At 51.6% G+C, this 18,085-nt stretch overlaps 1 protein-coding gene across 5 annotated transcripts in view; it reads left to right on the top strand.

Moving 5' to 3' along the window:
• Window positions 1–18,085, top strand: part of IQSEC1 (IQ motif and Sec7 domain ArfGEF 1) — a 330,236-nt gene that overhangs the window by 91,834 nt on the left and 220,317 nt on the right. For 4 of the 5 annotated variants that reach the window (XM_060307267.1, XM_060307268.2, XM_060307272.1 and 1 more), the window contains exon 2: window positions 1,307–1,336. The exons of the other annotated variant lie outside the window; for it this stretch is intronic. In XM_060307267.1, coding sequence (XP_060163250.1) covers window positions 1,307–1,336 — 30 coding nt within the window. The remainder of the gene's footprint in view (window positions 1–1,306; window positions 1,337–18,085) is intronic. 5 annotated transcript variants of the gene reach the window in all.

Below are 18,085 nucleotides of genomic sequence, written 5' to 3'. Positions count from 1 at the left end.
TGCATAGCTGGGTTCAAAATGCACCTGGGCACTGGCCGGTCATGTGACTGTGGCACTTAGCCTCCAGGACCCTCAGTCCCTCATGTGCTCAGCGGGGACCGTGCTGGACCTGCCAGGTTGCTGTGGAAATCACAGATTACATGCATCAGGGCCCAGCCCAGGGCTCGGCACACAGTGAGGACCGAATAAGGAGTGTGTCTCATCGTCGTCATCATTGGCGGCACCCGAGGCTTGACGGGATGTGGCCTGTGGCTGTGACACAGACACCTGAGCGTGACGATGAGACAGGCTCCATGGCCTGTGGCGTTGTGTGGCTACAGCGAGAGCCGTGTACATGGCGTTTTGGGCAGCCACCGGCTGCCGGCATCCTGGAGACACGGTCCTGCACCGGCCTGTCAGTCAGCTTGAAAGGCAACCGGGATAACATCTTCTCCGACGCGGCAGACAGGGGGAAGGGGCACAGGGTGGTCTCCTGAGGTCAGCCAGCCTGGCTCAGTGGGAGAAGCCACCCCCTGGCTTCCGTGCTGAGGGGGCCGTGCAGCCAGTCTTCAGGATGACTGGAAAGGCAACTTGCTGAAAGAAAAGTCATCTGACTTTGGGTTGCGTGTGTTTTTATTTCTCAGGCTCTCTGGCAGTGAAATCCAGTTTGGGATGTGCAGGGATTAGAGTCCCAAATGTGCTTACTCGCAGCCCTTAGCTTGTTCAGGCCCAGGAAGCCCGCCAGCCTCTTTTGCCCTGAGCTGTTTAATCCCAAAGTCCCTTTCCCTCGGCTTATAGAGCAGAAGTCATCGCTGTTGATGGATTCCGCGTGTTTCTCGGTCTATGCGAAAGTTCAGGTGCGCGTGATACGATCTTATTGTCTGGTTTCTTGACATTGAGCCTTGTCTCCTTTGTAAAGCAGTGGAATTGATTTCTGGGCACTTGAAAATAGAGCTGGGAGTGGGGAGACACGCTGCAAATACCAAGCAGGGGCAGCAGCAAGGCCAGCGCAGCGCCCACGCGCACTCGTTCATTCACTGGTCTGGGTGCTGCCTTGCAGAGCCTGGACACAGAGTTCTGGAACCGTAGCTCCTCCTGCAACTCTGGGGTTGCTTCCCAACTCCTGTAAAAACAATTACCTTCGAAGTGATGGGCATGAGGGGGTGGGAGAGGAGCCCTGAAGCTCCTAGAGGTGGCCCTGGGGCTGGGTGGGGGCAGCTTGCTGAGGCTGGGCAGCGGGGCTCAGGGGCCCCACGTCTAACATCCTCGCCTGGGTCCCCGGCAGCGGAGGGTCTGCATTCTAAGCGTGTGTTCTCTCTCGTTGCAGGTCGGAAGGAGAAAGCTCCCGCAGCGTCAGGTACGTGTGTCGTCAGCCTCCGTCTGTGCCTCTGTCCTGGGAGTGGGCGGCGTCGGTGAAACCATGTGCTTCGCTTTCTCTCTGACGGGGTCTGGCCAGGTCAGAGCCCTGCCCGCCACCTGGGCACCTTGGCCGTGCTGTGCTGGCTTGGGGTCCTGGAGCTAGAGCGCCAGTTTACTGCGTCGGCTTTCCTGGTCCTTGAGTGACCTTCACGGAGTCACCCCGCCTGGTGGTGGTTCCTTCCCATCGGGGCTGATGGTGACCGGGTTTGCCTGGGCTGTGACCCACGTAGGGCCAGAATCGTCTCAGCTCAGACAGCCCCTGAGGCCAGGCTGGGCAGGTGGGGCAAGTCTCTGGGGACTTTGGTGGAGGCGCGGGCTCTCAGCCTGGACTGCAGTGTCTCTCCAGGGTGCGTGGAGCAGACTGATGGTACTTTCTTGGGGCCTGCGGTGGAGACCCCTCTGCCTCCCCACCCCTACCAGCTGGGGGCTCTGAGTGGACCACGCGGAGGGTGTTAGTGCCTCAGCCCAGGGGCTGGTGCAGCAGGTCTCAAGGCTTGAGCTGGGGCCGAGAAAGCCATGGGGGATGGGAGACAATGGGTGGTAGAGAGAGTGGGGGCAGGAAGGAGAGACAAGGAGGCAATTAGAGAGCCACAGGGGCCCCGGGGCCCACTGGCTGCAGACCGGATGGTAGGTACCTTCCCGTGACCCCCTGGGGAGAGGAGATGCTCATCCGGGGCTGGCGCTGGGAGTGTCAGGCAGGGTGGGGTCTTCTGGACAGCCTGCGGAGCCAGAGGCAGAGGCGAAGGTGGCTGCACCCCGGGGAGGCTCCCTGGAGTCAGTACCTGACGCACTCGGCTGTGGCGTAGCCCAGGAGACACGGGCGGGGCCAGTAGAGGGCCTGGGGCTGGTGGCCCCAAGCCATGCAGGGTCCCAGCCGGCAGCAGAGGCACACACACTCAAGGGGACCCAACAGAGTGTCACAAGGATGAGGGCCTGAAGGGGCTGGGCGAGACGCTCTGAGGGACAGAGGGTGTCCAGGAGATGCAGGAGGAGGCCCGGCCGGGCATTCAGGGACATCCCAGTGATGCAGCTGGGAGAGAGGAGTGTGCTGTCGGCTGCCGGCGGGGAAGAGGCCCAGGGCTGCTGTCCGTGAACAGAGCCAGGTGCAGGAGAGCGTGGGCCTCACGTTACATCCTGGGGCAAGGGCAGGAGACACAGGCAGCCACAGAATGTTCTCTCAGGAGGTGGGGGGCAGGGCAGGCAGGGACAGGGTGGCCGTGAGCCTCCCCTGAGTCCCTTTGCTGTTGTTGGGCTGTGAACCGTACCCGTGTATGACCTCTTATTAAAAATCGAGAGCCGTCCGAGCTGAGGGTGGGTTGCTGAGCAGTGAGCGTCCCGGCACTGGGGGTGTGCAATGACACTGGAAGGGGATTGGCTCGCAGATGGGGGGGTGAGGTCCCGTCCCCTGCCCCGTTGGGATCTGAGAACCCCCCTCTCTGGCTGACACACTCACCCAGAAGGTGCTGCGGCTGGGATGGGGCCCTGCACTAAGGTCCCCTGAGACCTGTGGGTCCAGCCGGGCTCCCCATGAGCAGCGGTGGGAGGTGTGTATAGGATGAGCGAACCTCGAGGTGGCCAGCGAATGGCCCTGAAGAGCTTGGGCGCCCAGCCAGTCCCCCACCTCCAGTCTCAGCATCTCGTGGTGGTGGTGATGGGGTGTCGGGAAGGTGGTTCTCTGAAGGCACTGACGCTGGGGCCGGGCCCAGGGAGGAGGGTTCTCCCCTCGGGGGAGGGGGGAGGACGTGTGCAGGGACCCGGAGCTGCATCTCTTGGCTGCCTGGCGGGAACAGGAACGGCCTCGGGACGCGGGTGGCGGAGTGCAGCGTGAACATACGCTCCCAGCTCCAGCCAGACGGTTCTCGGCAGGACGCCGGGCACTCAGGCGCCAGGCAAGGAAGAAAACTGATGGGGGCGCGAGCAGAGAAGGCTGCGTTTCAGCTCTTCTAGGGCTGAGGACCCCACCCCGATGGCTCCAGCCCGCTTGGCTGTGTGCACTCCTGGGTCGTGGGTGGAAACCGTTAGGACTTGAAGGTGCCGTGTTCAGGTCTGGACTGCGTCTCCATCCTGCGTTTCAGCTCCGGGGCTGTGGACGCCGGCATCAGGCCTTGGCCACATGTCACACCCTTTGCTCGCCGGTGTGGGCACAGCACACACGCACGCACGCACGCACACACACACAGCCCTCCCTTTGCTCAGGACCAGGAGCTGCCAGGCTGCTCAGATATGACCTCTGATGGGTCCCAGTCCTCTCCCCATGCTCAGGTCGCTGCCTCCCAGCACAGCTGCAAAATTGGGTTTCCAGGGAAGAGTGTCGTGGGGTCTCTTCTGTCAGTGAGCCCAGACCCCGCCGGGTGGCCTCTCCGTAGCCCCTCGGCCCTCAGGGCCGCAAGAGGGACTGCTCTGAAGCAGGGACCCTCTGCTTCTCCTCCACGATCCCCGTTGCCCCTCGGCCGGCACCTCCCACCTGTGCAGTCTGGTTTTCCGCTAAGTCCCCCTCGACCTCCTGCTTGCTCCCACCCGTCGGTGCTCCTCGCCTTCTGAATGCGTCCAGTGACTCCCTGCCTGCCTTCCGGCTTGTCCGTGTGACTCGGGCCATTTCCTCTGCCCCCTCCACGGGGCAAACCTGTGCCTTTCTCGGAATTCCCCCAAGCTGCTGCCTGCCTGAAACTTTGAAGGACGCAGCAGCTCGGGGGGATTGAGGGGGGCATGGATGAAGTGCTGTCCTCCCCTCCACCCCTTGATGCTGAAAACCTGGCCTCTGTGCACCGGTGCCGAATCGAATCTCAGAGACAGTTTGGGGTGAAGTAGAAAAGAAGAGCTTTATTGCTTTGCCAGGCAAAGGGGGACACAGCAGACTCCTGCCCTTGAAAACTGTGTCGTCTCCTCCCAGGAGGATTTGGTGAGGAGGTTTATAGCAATGGTTCAAGGGTGGGGTTGCTGATAAGGATTACAGTGTGTGCGGGACCTGTAGTCCTTTAATCTGGTCTCCGTGGTCTCTTGATGAGCTTCTCTGGTTCCTTTAATCTGACCTCAGGTGGTCTTCTCTGGAATGAAGAATGCTGACGTCTTCCATCTGTAGGGGTTTTAGTTCTGTAAAGAGCTCAAATATGTTGTTGTGTGTATCTCCTGAGGGGAACCAGGACCCCGCCCCAAGGCTGCACTGTTGTTTCTTGGCGTCTCTGCATCCCCTCCGTGCCCTGATTGGCAACTGTTTGAACTGCCCTTTGGAACTCAGGGAAGGTCGTACAGGCTGCACAGAGAGGCTCCTTGCCCAGGAGGAGCCCCGCAGGGTCCTGCTCGGTTTCATCCTTGCCTTCTGTAGCTGCTGTGCCTGCTTTTGATATCCAAGTTCATGCTGCTTTTGCGTCCTAGTGATGTGAGCCCCTGTCTTACTTCCCCAGGCAGAGTAATGGGCCCCGGATGTGGCCCTGGGTCGTTTCCAGGTAGGCCAGCACCTTCCAGGCACACGGCAGGCCGCAAGGGCCTTAGTGGAATGAATTTACCTGGTATCGCTAGGTATCCCTGGAGCCCCAGCGTGATATCTTGCACATAAAACATGGACAAGCTAATGTTTGTTTTATTGGATTCAGGACCCATAAATGTTTTCAGGCCGTGAACTTGGAGGAAAAGAGAAAAGTGGACCATTCACCTTGGTCAGTGGAGAATCCTTCACATCCCTACGTCCACAACAAACCCTCACTAAAAATAGTGGGCAGAAGGGGCCACCTTTTGGGGGTTTTTTTGTTGTTTTTGCGGTACGCGGGCCTCTCGCCGCTGTGGCCTCTCCCGCTGCAGAGCACAGGCTCCGGACGCGCAGGCTCAGCGACCATGGCTCACGAGCCCAGCCACTCCGCGGCACGCAGGATCCTCCCGGACCAGGGCACGAACCCGTGTCCCCTGCATCGGCAGGCACACTCTCAACCACTGCACCACCAGGGAAGCCCAAGGGGCCACCCTTGACGTCTGGGTTTCGTTAGGCTGGCAAAGTGAGGTATTGATGGACGGACGCCCTGAGCGGATTCTTTGCTGAATGTTAAGGAACTGAACCCTGGGAGACCCCCTGTTGCTCACACCCTCCCCAGGGCCCCTTCGTGGGGAGGTTATTTCTCTTTAGACTCCAGTGATCTGAGGCATTATCTTTCTGCTTGGCTGTCTCAGCCTCCCGGAGCAGTAGGAAACTGCTTGTCCAGGAGAAGGCTGTTTGAGAATTCGCATGCACTTCTCTTCCCCGAGGCGAAACATTTGCAAGATCAGATGGATTCATTTTCCACAAATGAAATGACTCATTTTTGACCATTTTGCAAACGTAGGACTTTGCTCCTTGTGCCCGGGGAGCACGTGTCTGCTTTTCACTCCATTCCAGGGGAAGCTTACGAGGCCCAGACTTTGAATCTTTTAATGATTTATTTAGTGGGAAAGAGGAGAGGTTTGCAGAGTTTGGAGTTTGAAAAGAATGATGAGCTGCGTGGAGGCCCCAGAAGGAGTGCTGATACTGTATTTAAGATGCAAGGACTTTCTGCACGGTAAAGAGTTATTTTTCCTCTCCCTGGCTCTCATCAACCCCTTGAAGTGAACTCATATTCACCGGTGGGAATTAAGTATCATTTAACGAGTGTTCACCGTGGGTCGGGGCCTCACCTCATCTGTGCCAGCCCCACCCCTGCATGCGAATTATTAGCCGCATTTTTTCAGCTCTGGGAAATGGAGGCTGAGAAATACTAACCAGCTTCCCTGGGAGCCAGGACGTGGAACACCAAACCTTTCCAAGTCAGAATTCCTGGTGTCCTTGTTGAAAATGCAGATTTCCAGGCCCGTCCTTACCGTGATTGAACGCAGCTGGCAATGTTTGCTGTGCTGGGTGAACAGAGCTGACCGCTCACCTCCAGGATGGACTGGGAGCCGGTTCCAAATCAGAGAGAAGGGCTGGGGGCCTTGTCCGGCAGGATGTCCAGAGAGCCTGGACGAGAGGCTGAGCAGGTGGCCTAGGACGTGAGCAAAATCTTGCTTAGCACCATGGAATGGAAGGAGCAGAGGCACTGGATTTAGACAACTCTGAATCCAAATCCTTTCTCCTCATCTTTCCCTCGTGTCACCAGGGATCAGACGCTGAACTCTCCAGGCCTCAAATTTCAGTCATTCAGCAGTCTTTATTAAACATATACTGGGGGCTTCCCTGGTGGCGCAGTGGTTGGGAGTCCTCCTGCCAACGCAGGGGACACGGGTTCGAGCCCTGGTCTGGGAAGATCCCACATGCCGTGGAGCAACTAGGCCCATGTGCCACAACTACTGAGCCTGCGCTCTAGAGCCCGCGAGCCACAAATACTGAGCCCACGTGCCACAACTACTGAAGCCCGTGCGCCTAGAGCCTGTGCTCCGCAGCAAGGAGAACTACCACAATGAGAAGGCCACGCACCGCAACGAAGAGTAGCCCCCGCTCGCCACAACTAGAGAAAGCCCGCACTCAGCAACGAAGACCCAACACAGCCAAAAATAAAATAAATAAGTCAATAAAATAAATAAGTATATTAAAAAAAAAAATAAACACCTTCTGTATGCTAACCCCTAAGGGCATGAAGACCAGTGAGATACAGTGAATGAAATGGGAGCAAAGATCTCACCCACAGCCAGTGGGCCTGTCAGAAGAGGCTGTTGGTGGAACAGTGTGTGACAGGAAGTACCATTCAGTTCACTTCTACCTTCTTCTCTCCTTTCTCCTCCCTCCACCAGTCTCTGGAGACTCACCTCCTTGGAATCCAGAGGGAGGATTGGAGGCAAGCCGTTCCCAGCTTGGGGAACATCCACGTGGCTGTCTTCCATCCTCACTTCCCTCCCCCCACCCCGAGATTTCTTGTCTCTCAGGGCCAGTTTCTTACTTTGCATCTCCTTGGCTCTGTGCTGCATCCTGAGCCGTTTCCTCAGGATGGCCTTTCAGTTCACTAATACTCCCTTCAGCTGTGTCTATCTGCTGTGGGGCCCATCCCTGGGGGGCTGAGGCTCTTGGGTGGGGTGCATATGTGTTCAGCCTGATTCTGGAGGTACCATTGCGCCTCTCTTTACAACAGGAAATTAAAAGATCTTACAGGAACCAGATTCAGGTCACTGGGCGAAGACCATCTGGCTGGATATTTTATTTTGTTTTTATTTTAATTTTTATTTATTTTTGGACCACCCCACACAGCTTGTGGGATATTAGTTCCCCGATCAGAGATTGAACCCGAGCCTCGTGAGTGTGGAGTCCTAACCACTGGACCGCCCGGGAATTCCCTCTGGCTGGATGTTTTAGAAAAATCCCCCGGTGACCGTCTAGGAGATGGGCCAGAGATGTTTGGGGGGTATCACGGCAATGCCAGCCTCATAGAGTGAGTTGGAAATGTTCTCTCTCCTGAATTTTTTTAGATGAGTTTGAGAAGGCTTGGAGTAAGTTCTTCTTAAACTATTTGGTAGAATTCACCAGCGAAGCCATCAATCAGGTCCACAGCTTTTTTTTGTCCAGAGTTTTTGATTACTGATCTAGTCACCTTACTACTTGTGAGTCTATTCAGATTTTCTATTTCTTTGTGACTCGGTCTAGGCAGGTTTTGTATTTCTAGGAATTTGTCGTTTTATCCAGGTTATCCAATTCATTAGAGTACAATTGTTCATAATCCTTCTTATTTCTCCACAGTCAGTGGTAATGCCTCCGCGTTCACTTCTATTTTAATAATTTGTCTCCCTTTTTTTCTTAGTCAGTCTAGTTAACAGTCTGCCAACTTTGCTAATCTTTCCAAAGCACCAACTTTGGGTTTTGTTGATTTTCTCTATTGCTTTCCTATTCTCTATTTTATCTCTGCTCTAATCTTTATTGTCAGCTTCCTTCTGCTAGCTTTGGGTTTAATTTGTTCTTTTTTTTTTAGTTCCCCAAGTTGTATAAAGTTAGGTTATTGATTTGTGATCTTGTTTTTTCGTGTAAACATTTATAACTATAAATTACCCTCTTAGCACTGCTAAGTTTGGTATGTCCTGTTTCATTTGCCCTCATCTCTAAGTATTTTCTCATTTCCCTTGTGATTTATTCTTTGGTACAAGGTTCTTTTGAGTGTGTTGTGTAATTTCCACAAATTTGTGAATTTCCCACTTTTCCTCTGTTACTGATTTCTAACTTCATCCCACTGTGGTTGGAGACGATACCTTGTATGATATCTACCTTTTAAAATCTACTAAGACATAAGTTGTACTCTCACACGTGGTCTGTCCTGGAGAAGGCCCCACGTGCACTTGTGTGCTGTGTTGGTGGGTAGGGTCGCGTGTGTCTTAGATCTGGTTGCTACACTGCGTTGTTCAAGTCCTCTGCTTCCTCGCTCATCCTGTGTGTGGCTGTTCCATCCATCCCTGAGGGTGGGGTATTGGAGGCTCCAACTCTTATGTAGGACCCACTATTTCTCCCTCACTTATGCCCATTTTCGCTTCATGTATCTTGACGATCCGTCATTAGGGGTGAAAAAATATATACACTACGTTTGGTAGTGTATATATGTCCATGCCACTCTCTCACTTCGTCCCAGCTTACCCTTCCCCGTCCCCGTGTCCTCAAGTCCATTCTCTACGTCTGCGTCTTTATTCCTGTGCTGCCCCTAGGTTCTTCAGAACCTTTTTCTTTTTTTTTTTAGATTCCATATATATGTGTTAGCATACGGTATTTGTCTTTCTCTTTCTGACTTACTTCACTCTGTATGACAGACTCTATGTCCATCCACCTCACTACAAATAACTGAATCTCATTTCTTTTTATGGCTGAGTAATATTCCATTGTATATATGTGCCACATCTTCTTTATCTGTTCATCTGTCGATGGACACTTAGGTTGCTTCCATGTCCTGGCTTTTGTAAATAGTGCTGCAATGAACATTGTGGTACATGACTCTTTTTTGAATTACGGTTTTTTCAGGGTATATGCCCAGTAGTGGGATTTCTGGGTCATATGGTAGCTCTATTTTTAGTTTTTTAAGGAATCTCTATACTGTTCTCCATAGTAGCTGTATCAATTTACATTCCCACCAACAGTGCAAGAGGGTTCCCTTTTCTCCACACCCTCTCCAGCATTTACTGTTTGTAGATTTTTGGATGATGGCCATTCTGACTGGTGTGAGATGATACCTCATTGTAGTTTTTTTTTTTTTTTTTTTGCGGTACGCGGGCCTCTCACTGTTGTGGCCTCTCCCATTGCGGAGCACAGGCTCCGGATGCACAGGCTCAGTGGCCATGGCTCACGGGCCCAGCCGCTCCACGGCATGTGGGATCTTCCCGGACCAGGGCACGAACCCGTGTCCCGTGCATCGGCAGGTAGACTCCCAACCACTGCGCCACCAGGGAAGCCCTCATTGTAGTTTTGATTTGCATTTCTCTAATGATTAGTGGTGTTGAGCCTCCTTTCATGTGGTTGTTGGCAATCTGTATATCTTTGGAGAAATATCTATTTAGGTCTTCCACCCATTTTTGGATTTGGTTGTTTATTTTTCTTATATTGAGCTGCATGAGCTGCTTGTATATTTTTGAGATTAATCCTTTGTCAATTGCTTCATTTGCAAATATTTTCTCCCATTCTGAGGGTTGTCTTTTTATCTTGTTTATGGTTTCCTTTGCTGTGCAGAAGCTTTTAAGTTTCATTAGGTCCCATTTGTTTATTTTTGGTTTTACTTCCGTTTCTCTAGGAGGTGGGTCAAAAAGGATCTTGCTGTGATTTATGTCCTAGAGTGTTCTGCCTATGCTTTCCTCTAAGAGTTTTGTAGTGTCTGGCCTTACATTTAGGTCTTTAATCCATTTTGAGTTCATTTTTTTTTTTTTTTTTTTTTTTTTTTTTTTTTTTTTTTTTTTTTTTTTTTTGCTCCAGACTCTAGCCAGCATATTCTGTTTATTTCGCACCAAATGCTGAGTTTACATCTTGTAAGAAACCAGGTCTGTAGCATATGTCATAGATTTCATATTAGTCCTTGAGGCACATTATGTTAGGTGACTTTTATTTTTTTTTTTTTTTTTTTTTTTTTTTTTAACATCTTTATTGGGGTTGAGTTCATTTTTGTATATGGTGTTAGGGAGTGTTCTAATTTCATTCTTTTACATGTAGCTGTCCAGTTTTCCCAGCACCACTTATTGAAGAGGCTGTCTTTCCTCCATTGTATATCCTTGCCCCCTTTGTCATAGATTAGTTGACCATAGGTGAGTGGGTTTATCTCTGGGCTTTCTATCCTGTTCCATTGATCTGTATATCTGTTTTTGAGCCAGTACCATACTGTCTTGATTACTGTAGCTTTGCAGTATAATCTGAAGTCAGGGCATCTGATTCCTCCAGCTCCGTTTTTTTCCCTCAAGACTGCTTTGGCTCTTCAGGGTCTTTTGTGTTTCCATACAAGTTGTGAAATTTTTTGTTCTAGTTCTGTGAAAAATGACATTGGTAGTTTGATAGGGATTGCATTGAATCTGTAGATTGCTTTGGGTAGTAGAGTTATTTTCACAATGTTGATTCTTCCAATCCAAGAACATGGTATATCTCTCCATCTCTTGGTATCATCTTTAATTTCTTTCATCAATGTCTTATAGTTTTCTGCATACAGGTCTTTTGTCTCATTAGGTAGGTTTATTACTAGGTATTTTATTCGTTTTGTTGCAGTGGTAAATGGGAGTGTTTCCTTAATTTCTCTTTCAGATTTTTCATCATTAGTGTATAGGAATGCAAGAGATTTCTGTGCATTAATTTTGTATCCTGCTGCTTTCCCAAATTCATTGATTAGCTCTAGTAGTTTTCTGGTAGCATCTTTAGGATTCTCTATGTATAATATCATGTCATCTGCAAACAGTGACAGTTTTACTTCTTCTTTTCCAAATTGGGTTCCTTTTATTTCTTTTTCGTCTCTGATTGCTGTGGCTAAAACTTCCAAAACTATGTTGAATAAAAGCGGTGAGAGTGGGCAACCTTGTCTTGTTCCTGATCTTAGTGGAAATGGTTTCAGTTTTTCACCATTGAGAACGATGTTGGCTGTGGGTTTGCCATATATGGCCTTTATTATGTTGAGGTAAGTTCCCTCTATGCCTACTTTCTGGAGAGTTTTTATCATAAATGGCTATTGAATTTTGTCAGAAGCTTTTTCTGCATCTATTGAGATGATCATATGGTTTTTATACTTCAGTTTGTTAATATGGTGTATCACATTAATTGATTTGTATATATTGAAGAATCCTTGCTTTTCTGGGATAAACCCCACTTGATCACGGTGTAGGATCCTACGTTTTTATCCTGTCTGCCAATCAGTCTTTTGTTTGGAGAATATAATCCATTTACATTTAAAGTAATTACTAATAAGGAAAGACTTATTTCTTTTATTTTGCTGTTTGTTTTCTATACACTTTATGGCTTTTTTGTCCCTCATTTCCTACATGGCCATCTTCTTTTGCTCTTAACAGATTTTTTGTAGTGAACGATTTTAATGTCCTTCTCATTTCCTTTTGTGTATATTCTATGGCTCTTTTCTTTCTGGTTACCATGGGATTACATTTAACATCCAAAAGTTATAACACTCTAATGCCAAGTTATACCAGCTTAACTTCAATAACATACAAAAATTCTGCTCCTATACAGCTCTGACCCCACCCCCTTTCAGTTACTGATGTCACAGAATTACATCTTCACGCATTTTGTGTCCAAAAACAGACTTATAATTGGGTTTTTAATTACATTAATCTCTTAAATCAGGTAGAAAATAAAAAGTGGAGCTACAAACTGATGTTACAGTAGTACCAGCTTTTTAATCATCTGTGTATTTATTTTTTCACAAGGCTTTGAGTTACTGTCCAGCATCCTTCATTTCAACCTGAAGGACGCGCCTCGTTGCAGGCAGGTCTGGTGCTAAAGAAGTCTCTCAGCTTTGGTTTATCTGGGAAGGTCTTAATTCCTCCCTCATTTTTGAAGGACAGTTTTGCCAGATATAGGATTCTTGGTTGACAGCTTTTTTTCCTTCAGCACTTTGAATACATCAAGCCCACGCCGTCTGGCCTCCAAGGTTTCTGATGAGAAATCTCCTGATCTTACTGGAGAAAATCAGATGAAAGCTGTTTTCCTCTCAGCTCTATAGATGCTAACAATGTACCTTCACACCCAGGCCAGATCTCTACTCCTCTTCCATGCAGCTTCTTCATATGCATTACTTCCTGGAGCCGATAGTTCTTAGAATTGATAGTAAATGAATTCCCATTTAAATTCTATTCTCATTGTTTCCTCTGTGTGGGTTAGTTGGATTGTGAGCTCCACAAGGGAAGTTCTGGAATCACCCCTCAACATCCCAGGTTTTCAAATGCTATGTATTCGACATAATAACAAAAATAATAAAAATACTTACCTTACCATGTCTTATGCAACAGAATATTTTCCTGTAGTGTCGTGATGTCAGTTGAGTTGTAGTATTATTCTGAGACCAGAGTTTAAGGAAACAGAATTTAATATTTCAAGTGTCTATGTTATGAGGTCTTTAGAAGCCAAAAATTATTACAGATTTTCAAGCTAGAAATGAAAAGGCCACTGGATTATCCTACAGTTTTCATTTCGAATAAAGTAAATATCAATCTTGAATAACCCACATAAACAGAAAGCTCTTTGGGTCCTTTGTTTGTTTGTTTTTGTTTTGGTTTTTTTTTTTTTTGGTTGTTTGTTTGTTTGTTAAAGAGTAAAGGGGTCTTGAGACTGATTAGTGAGAAAACCACTGTGGTTTATCCCCAGCTGTGACTGGTCCGTTTCTTGCTCTGACCTCATAGGTGCCACTGTGATGTATTCACAGAAAACCTATAGAAGTCCCTGCTGGGCCCAGGTTTTGGGTCTTTATAGCCCAGGAAGCTGCCTTTGGTGACCTGATGGCATTGGACCCACAGTTGGCTTGTTTTTTGCTTTTTACCGCTGTTTTGTTTATTTTTTCTTTTTTCTCTACTCTTTTATTTTTCTTTAGTTTCTTTGTTCTTTTTCTCATTTTATCTGAATTCTTTTTTGTATTTTTAGTACAGTTAGAATTGTTGGTATAGTTAGTGTAGGTAGTATTATTATTAGCACAGTAAGTATAGTTAGCGTTGTTAGTTAATATTGTCACTTAGTGTAGTTAGCAGGTCACCATGGTGCAGGGCCTCACTGAGGCCTCCCTGCTGACAAGGAGGCTCGTGTGGACTGTTCCAGGCTCCTCAGGACCACTGGCCGAGGTAGCTTCGCCAAGGTGACATTGGCCCAGATGGCCATCAGGGTCGTTAAGGAAACTCAGCAGAGCTCCTCCAGCCTCCAGGCACTTTTCCATGAAGTGCACAGCATGAAGGTTTGAAATCACCCAACATCATAAAGTTATCTGAGGTGACTGACCGGAGGAGACCTGTTGGACCATTTACAGGCCATAGGACACACGGAGGCCCGGGGCACATGGGCAGCTGGTCTCTGCCCTGCAGCACGGCCACCAGGAAGGGATCGAGCCTGGGACCTGAGCCAGGATATCTCCTCTCTGAGGATGAGATGGACACGACAGCTGCAGACTTGGGCCCCAGCGTGAGTTCACGGGCAGAGGAGCCTTGCGTCCCCACGCGGCTGTACGGGGACAAAGTGGGCGGCCTGAGGAGTGCCAGGAGTCAGGGCAGAGGCCAGAGAGCCCGCCGGTCCCCCAGCCAGCCTAGAGGCGAGGACCACCACCTCCAGCCCAGCCCTGCGGCGGGGCCCGGGGCCTCCCCTCCTCTCACAGCACCAGCTGCCACACTGGAGCCTCAGAGAAAGCCGCACGCCCCCAGGGCGGGACCCTCCTGGGCACCCTGACGCTGGGACCCCCGCCTCGCCCTCTGGCAGCCAGAACCGGCAGCGGGTGGCTGGGAGATTCTCAAACTTTATCAGAAAGCATCTACGTTTCAGGCTGCCGGGCAAGAAGTGTCACAGCAAAGTGAGCCCAGTGTGACCCCTTTTGGACGGCGGAGGAAGGGCGGACCGCACTCCCTGCATTTAAATGCAGAGCAAGAGGACGCGGAGCCAGGAGCCTGGCGACAGGTGCAGGAGGTGGGCCGGGGCTGGACACACACTCCCTCCTGCGAGCGGGAGCAGGGCCGGACGTGCGCGCTGTGTGCACGGATGCCAGTGGACGAGGGGTTGTTCTCTGCCCGAGATTCAAGTCAGGAGGGTATCCAGCATCTCCATGGTGAGCTTCGAGGACGAACTGGAGCTGCCTGAGGCAGGTCTGACCCTCGGCCCCCGCCTGGGTGTCACTGCAGAGGCTGGACAGTCTTTCCTGCGGCGCTCCCCTCCCCCGCTCCTCTCTGTCTTTTCTTCCGTGCTGGTGGGGAGGGGACAGTTCTTGTCAAGTACTGGGTTCTTCCTCATCTTGAACTCGGTGCTCCAGAAAGCTGCAACACAGACGCTCTGTTCTGCACCCTCCTGCCCAGAATGGGGGCTGCGTATGCTGCAGTCTGAGGAGCAGGGAGTGACGCGGTGCTTGGAGTTCGTCAGAACAACTAAATGCAATAATGACTTTAAAGAATTATCCCGGCAACTCCCAGCAGCCATACATGCGGTGCTGAGGGGAAAAGGCTGGGAGCCGCACTCAGGGCAGAAACGCAGACGCTGTGCATTGCCTTCCTGCACGAACAGCACCGAACGTTTCCAGAAGGACTGCGGGGAACTTTTGGTCCTGTGCCCTGTGTTCATTATGACCAAGAGGTTCATTATAGGATAACAAAGCCCCGTGAAGCAGCCTGTGTGGGGAGTCGGAGAAGGGGGGGTGGGCGTGGCCCCCCGGAGAGGCTTGGGGTCACTTTCCTGTACAGCTGGCTTTTCTGACTGTCATGCAGGAGTCGGGCCTTTTCCCCTTTCCCCATCTGGGAGGGGCCCCGAGGCCTGGGTTTGAGCACAGGAAACGGAGAGCAGACATCCGGGCGGCAGGAAGCCGGGGTGTCAGGCACACGCAGGACAGAAATGGGGAGCGAGGCTGGGAGGCAGGGGCTGGGCCGGCCCCCCTTGCTTCCAGGCCCACCCCCACTGGTGCACCGTGTTCGGTGGCCCCAAACTCACGCTCCCCAGCTCAGGGCCTGGAAGCCGGCGGCTCCGATGTCAGAGCTCTCAGCCCCCGAGACCGTCTCCTCCTCTTCTGTGAGCCTCGGGCCTGGGCTGGGCCGTGGCTGTGCTCATTTCCCTCATCAGTCCAAGCTCAGTCCCACAGGGAGGGCTTTGGGTTTTTTTCTAAAGAGCAGGGGACCCACGAGCAGGGAGTGACACAGCTGCCTTCCATTGGACAAGACGCGTCTGGCTGCAGGTGTCCAGGGGGCTCGGGATGGGGGCAGGGGCGAGAGCCTCCGTCAGTAAGGGGGCCCCGCCAGCGATTTGCCAGCAAAACTCATGAAAAGCACCCAGACAGAATCTCATGATTTTTAGCTGGTTCCTGAATTATGAATTGCTTAGTGCAATTTGATGGACAGTCTTTCATACAGCATGACTTTAGGTTGGTGAGGAGGGGGGAGGGCGCACTAGAAGGGGCGGGGCCGAGGGGTCCGGGTGGCTCCCAGTAGCCTTGTCCACTTCCCAGAGCACCGAACACTGACTTTCCACTGGTCACGCGGCCGCCCGGGACTACAGAGGTCCCAGCTCCTCTGCGGCGAGGCTGCTTGTGTGGCCAAGCTCCCCCTCGAGGACGGGTAGGGAAGCTACGTGCACAAGCTCTAGAGTATGTCCCAGGAGAGAGAAGCAGGCGCTTCTGCCTCTCCCTCTGTCCTGCCCCTGGAAACATAAGCTCTGAGGTTGGAGCTCGGTCCTGCCCGTGGGGACGAGGCAACTCCTCTGGGACGACAGGGCAGCAGGGACAGGGGCTTCCTGGACCAGTCCTGGACTGTCAGCCTCCAGACCCAGTGCGGCGGATGCCAGCTTCCATTTGCCACTCTGCTGTGAGGCCCTGTGTCACAGCCGCTGGGCCTTTTCCTAAGTAGGACAGCAGTCCTGGAGGGGACATTTCTTGTGGCTCCCTTGGGTCCGGTTGCTCCCAGGACCGCAGCTGTCTGACATTTCCAGCCCACCCTTCCATAGGTGACAGCCAAGCTCAGCTGCAGCCCACTCTCTTCTCTGGGCGCTTCTCTGGAAATCTAACGCAGGAAGACAGATGCTCCCGACTGAACGAGCCAGGAGCTGATGTCTTCCTGGGGCACCAGCCCCACTCAGTCCCAGAGACGTAGGTTGTTTTGAAATATTCTGCACTGACTCTCTCCCTGCTAATATCTGCAGATTCTAATTAGATAACTCAGGGAACAGGCCGTCTCATGCGTGGTGTAACTTGATTATCGCTAGAAAGATGAGTTTGGAACTGACAGGTTCCCTGCTAGGCTGACAAGTATAAAAACGTAATTTGAAAAACCAACCAAATTTCATACACAGTGTGAAAGCAGAGACTAGGACTTGGTCAAGCCTTGGCCTGAGCTGTCCATTTGGGGAGATGGATATTTAGGGCCTCCTGGGTGGCTGGCTCTGTTTAATTTCTTATATGCCTTCTACTTCTGAAGCCTGCGATTTAATGGGGGAAAGGAACTCTAACATGAAAGTATTCAGCTGATCAAGGACATGTTAAAAAGGTATACAGTTCATTTGTTAACTTGTTTACTCTAAGTGTCTGCAAAGTATCTTCTCAGGCTGGTTTAAAACAGGATGTATTTATAGAAAATTTGCCGTCAGCACCTGCTGTGTACTTGGTCCCAGGTTGGGGGCTCAGGGTGCTGTGAGGAGGAGGGAGCCTGGGTGTCTGTCCACAAGAGACCAACTAACGCCAGATGTGGAGGGCTTCGAGGAGAAGGGGCGATACCTCTGATGGGGGAGGGGAGCTGGGGTCTGGGGTGGCTTCGGAGCACCTCCACAGTGTGATCTGGTGGGGACGGGGAAGGGTGTGCGTGTGCTGGGTGGAACAGCATGCACAGTGGCTAAGAAGGTGTGGGGGGTTGGGGGATGTGACCCTGTAGCAGGCCTCCATCCCCCTTTCCTCTGTGATGATGGGGAAGATGATGAGAGCAGCTTAGTGAACCCTCCTGGGGCCCTGTTTCTAGTTCTTTATCACAGATGAGGCCACTGAGGCACAGAGAGGGCAGTGGCCGCCCAAGGTCACACAGCAGGGAACCAGCTTAATCCAGGCCACACGGTCAGTGTCTTTTACGACCGACTCTCTGCAGGGGTGCAGGCCTGGAATGGATGATGAAAGCAGCCTGAGCCCCAGTGCCCCATCGGATGCTGCCCTCGGGAAACACCCCTCAACACCTACTTGCACACCCCCAGGGACGGAGCTCGTTGCTGTTCCTGGAAGCTGGACAGGCCTCCCTGTGATTTGGCCTGGAGCAGCCACAGGCCCCTGGAGGCTCCCTGTCTCCAGCTGCGCAGCTCTGGTTCCCTGACTGTCCCTAGCAGAGAGCCTGATGGAGGTGACAGCCGTGCAGCCAGGAGTGCTGTGGAGATGAGGACACAGTGGGCACAGTGCAGGGACTTCACTCAGCACACACTGATTCAGGCCTTGCAGTGTGGCCAGCCTGGACCTGGGCCTGGGTGTCCAGCAGTGAATACAGCACAGCTCCTTGAGCTGCCTGCCTCCTGGGAAAGCAGCGCTCAGAGAAACGGGCCCCCAGTGTGCCCCGACCCTGCTCCCCACGAATAATCACTCTGAGCTGAGCCTGCAGCCGTGGGTCC

The sequence above is a fragment of the Globicephala melas genome, chromosome 11 (assembly GCF_963455315.2).
Source record: "Globicephala melas chromosome 11, mGloMel1.2, whole genome shotgun sequence".
Taxonomy (NCBI): Eukaryota; Metazoa; Chordata; class Mammalia; order Artiodactyla; family Delphinidae; genus Globicephala; species Globicephala melas.
The sequence above is the reverse complement of the archived record's forward strand: the minus strand, read 5'-3'. Positions and strand labels throughout refer to the sequence as shown.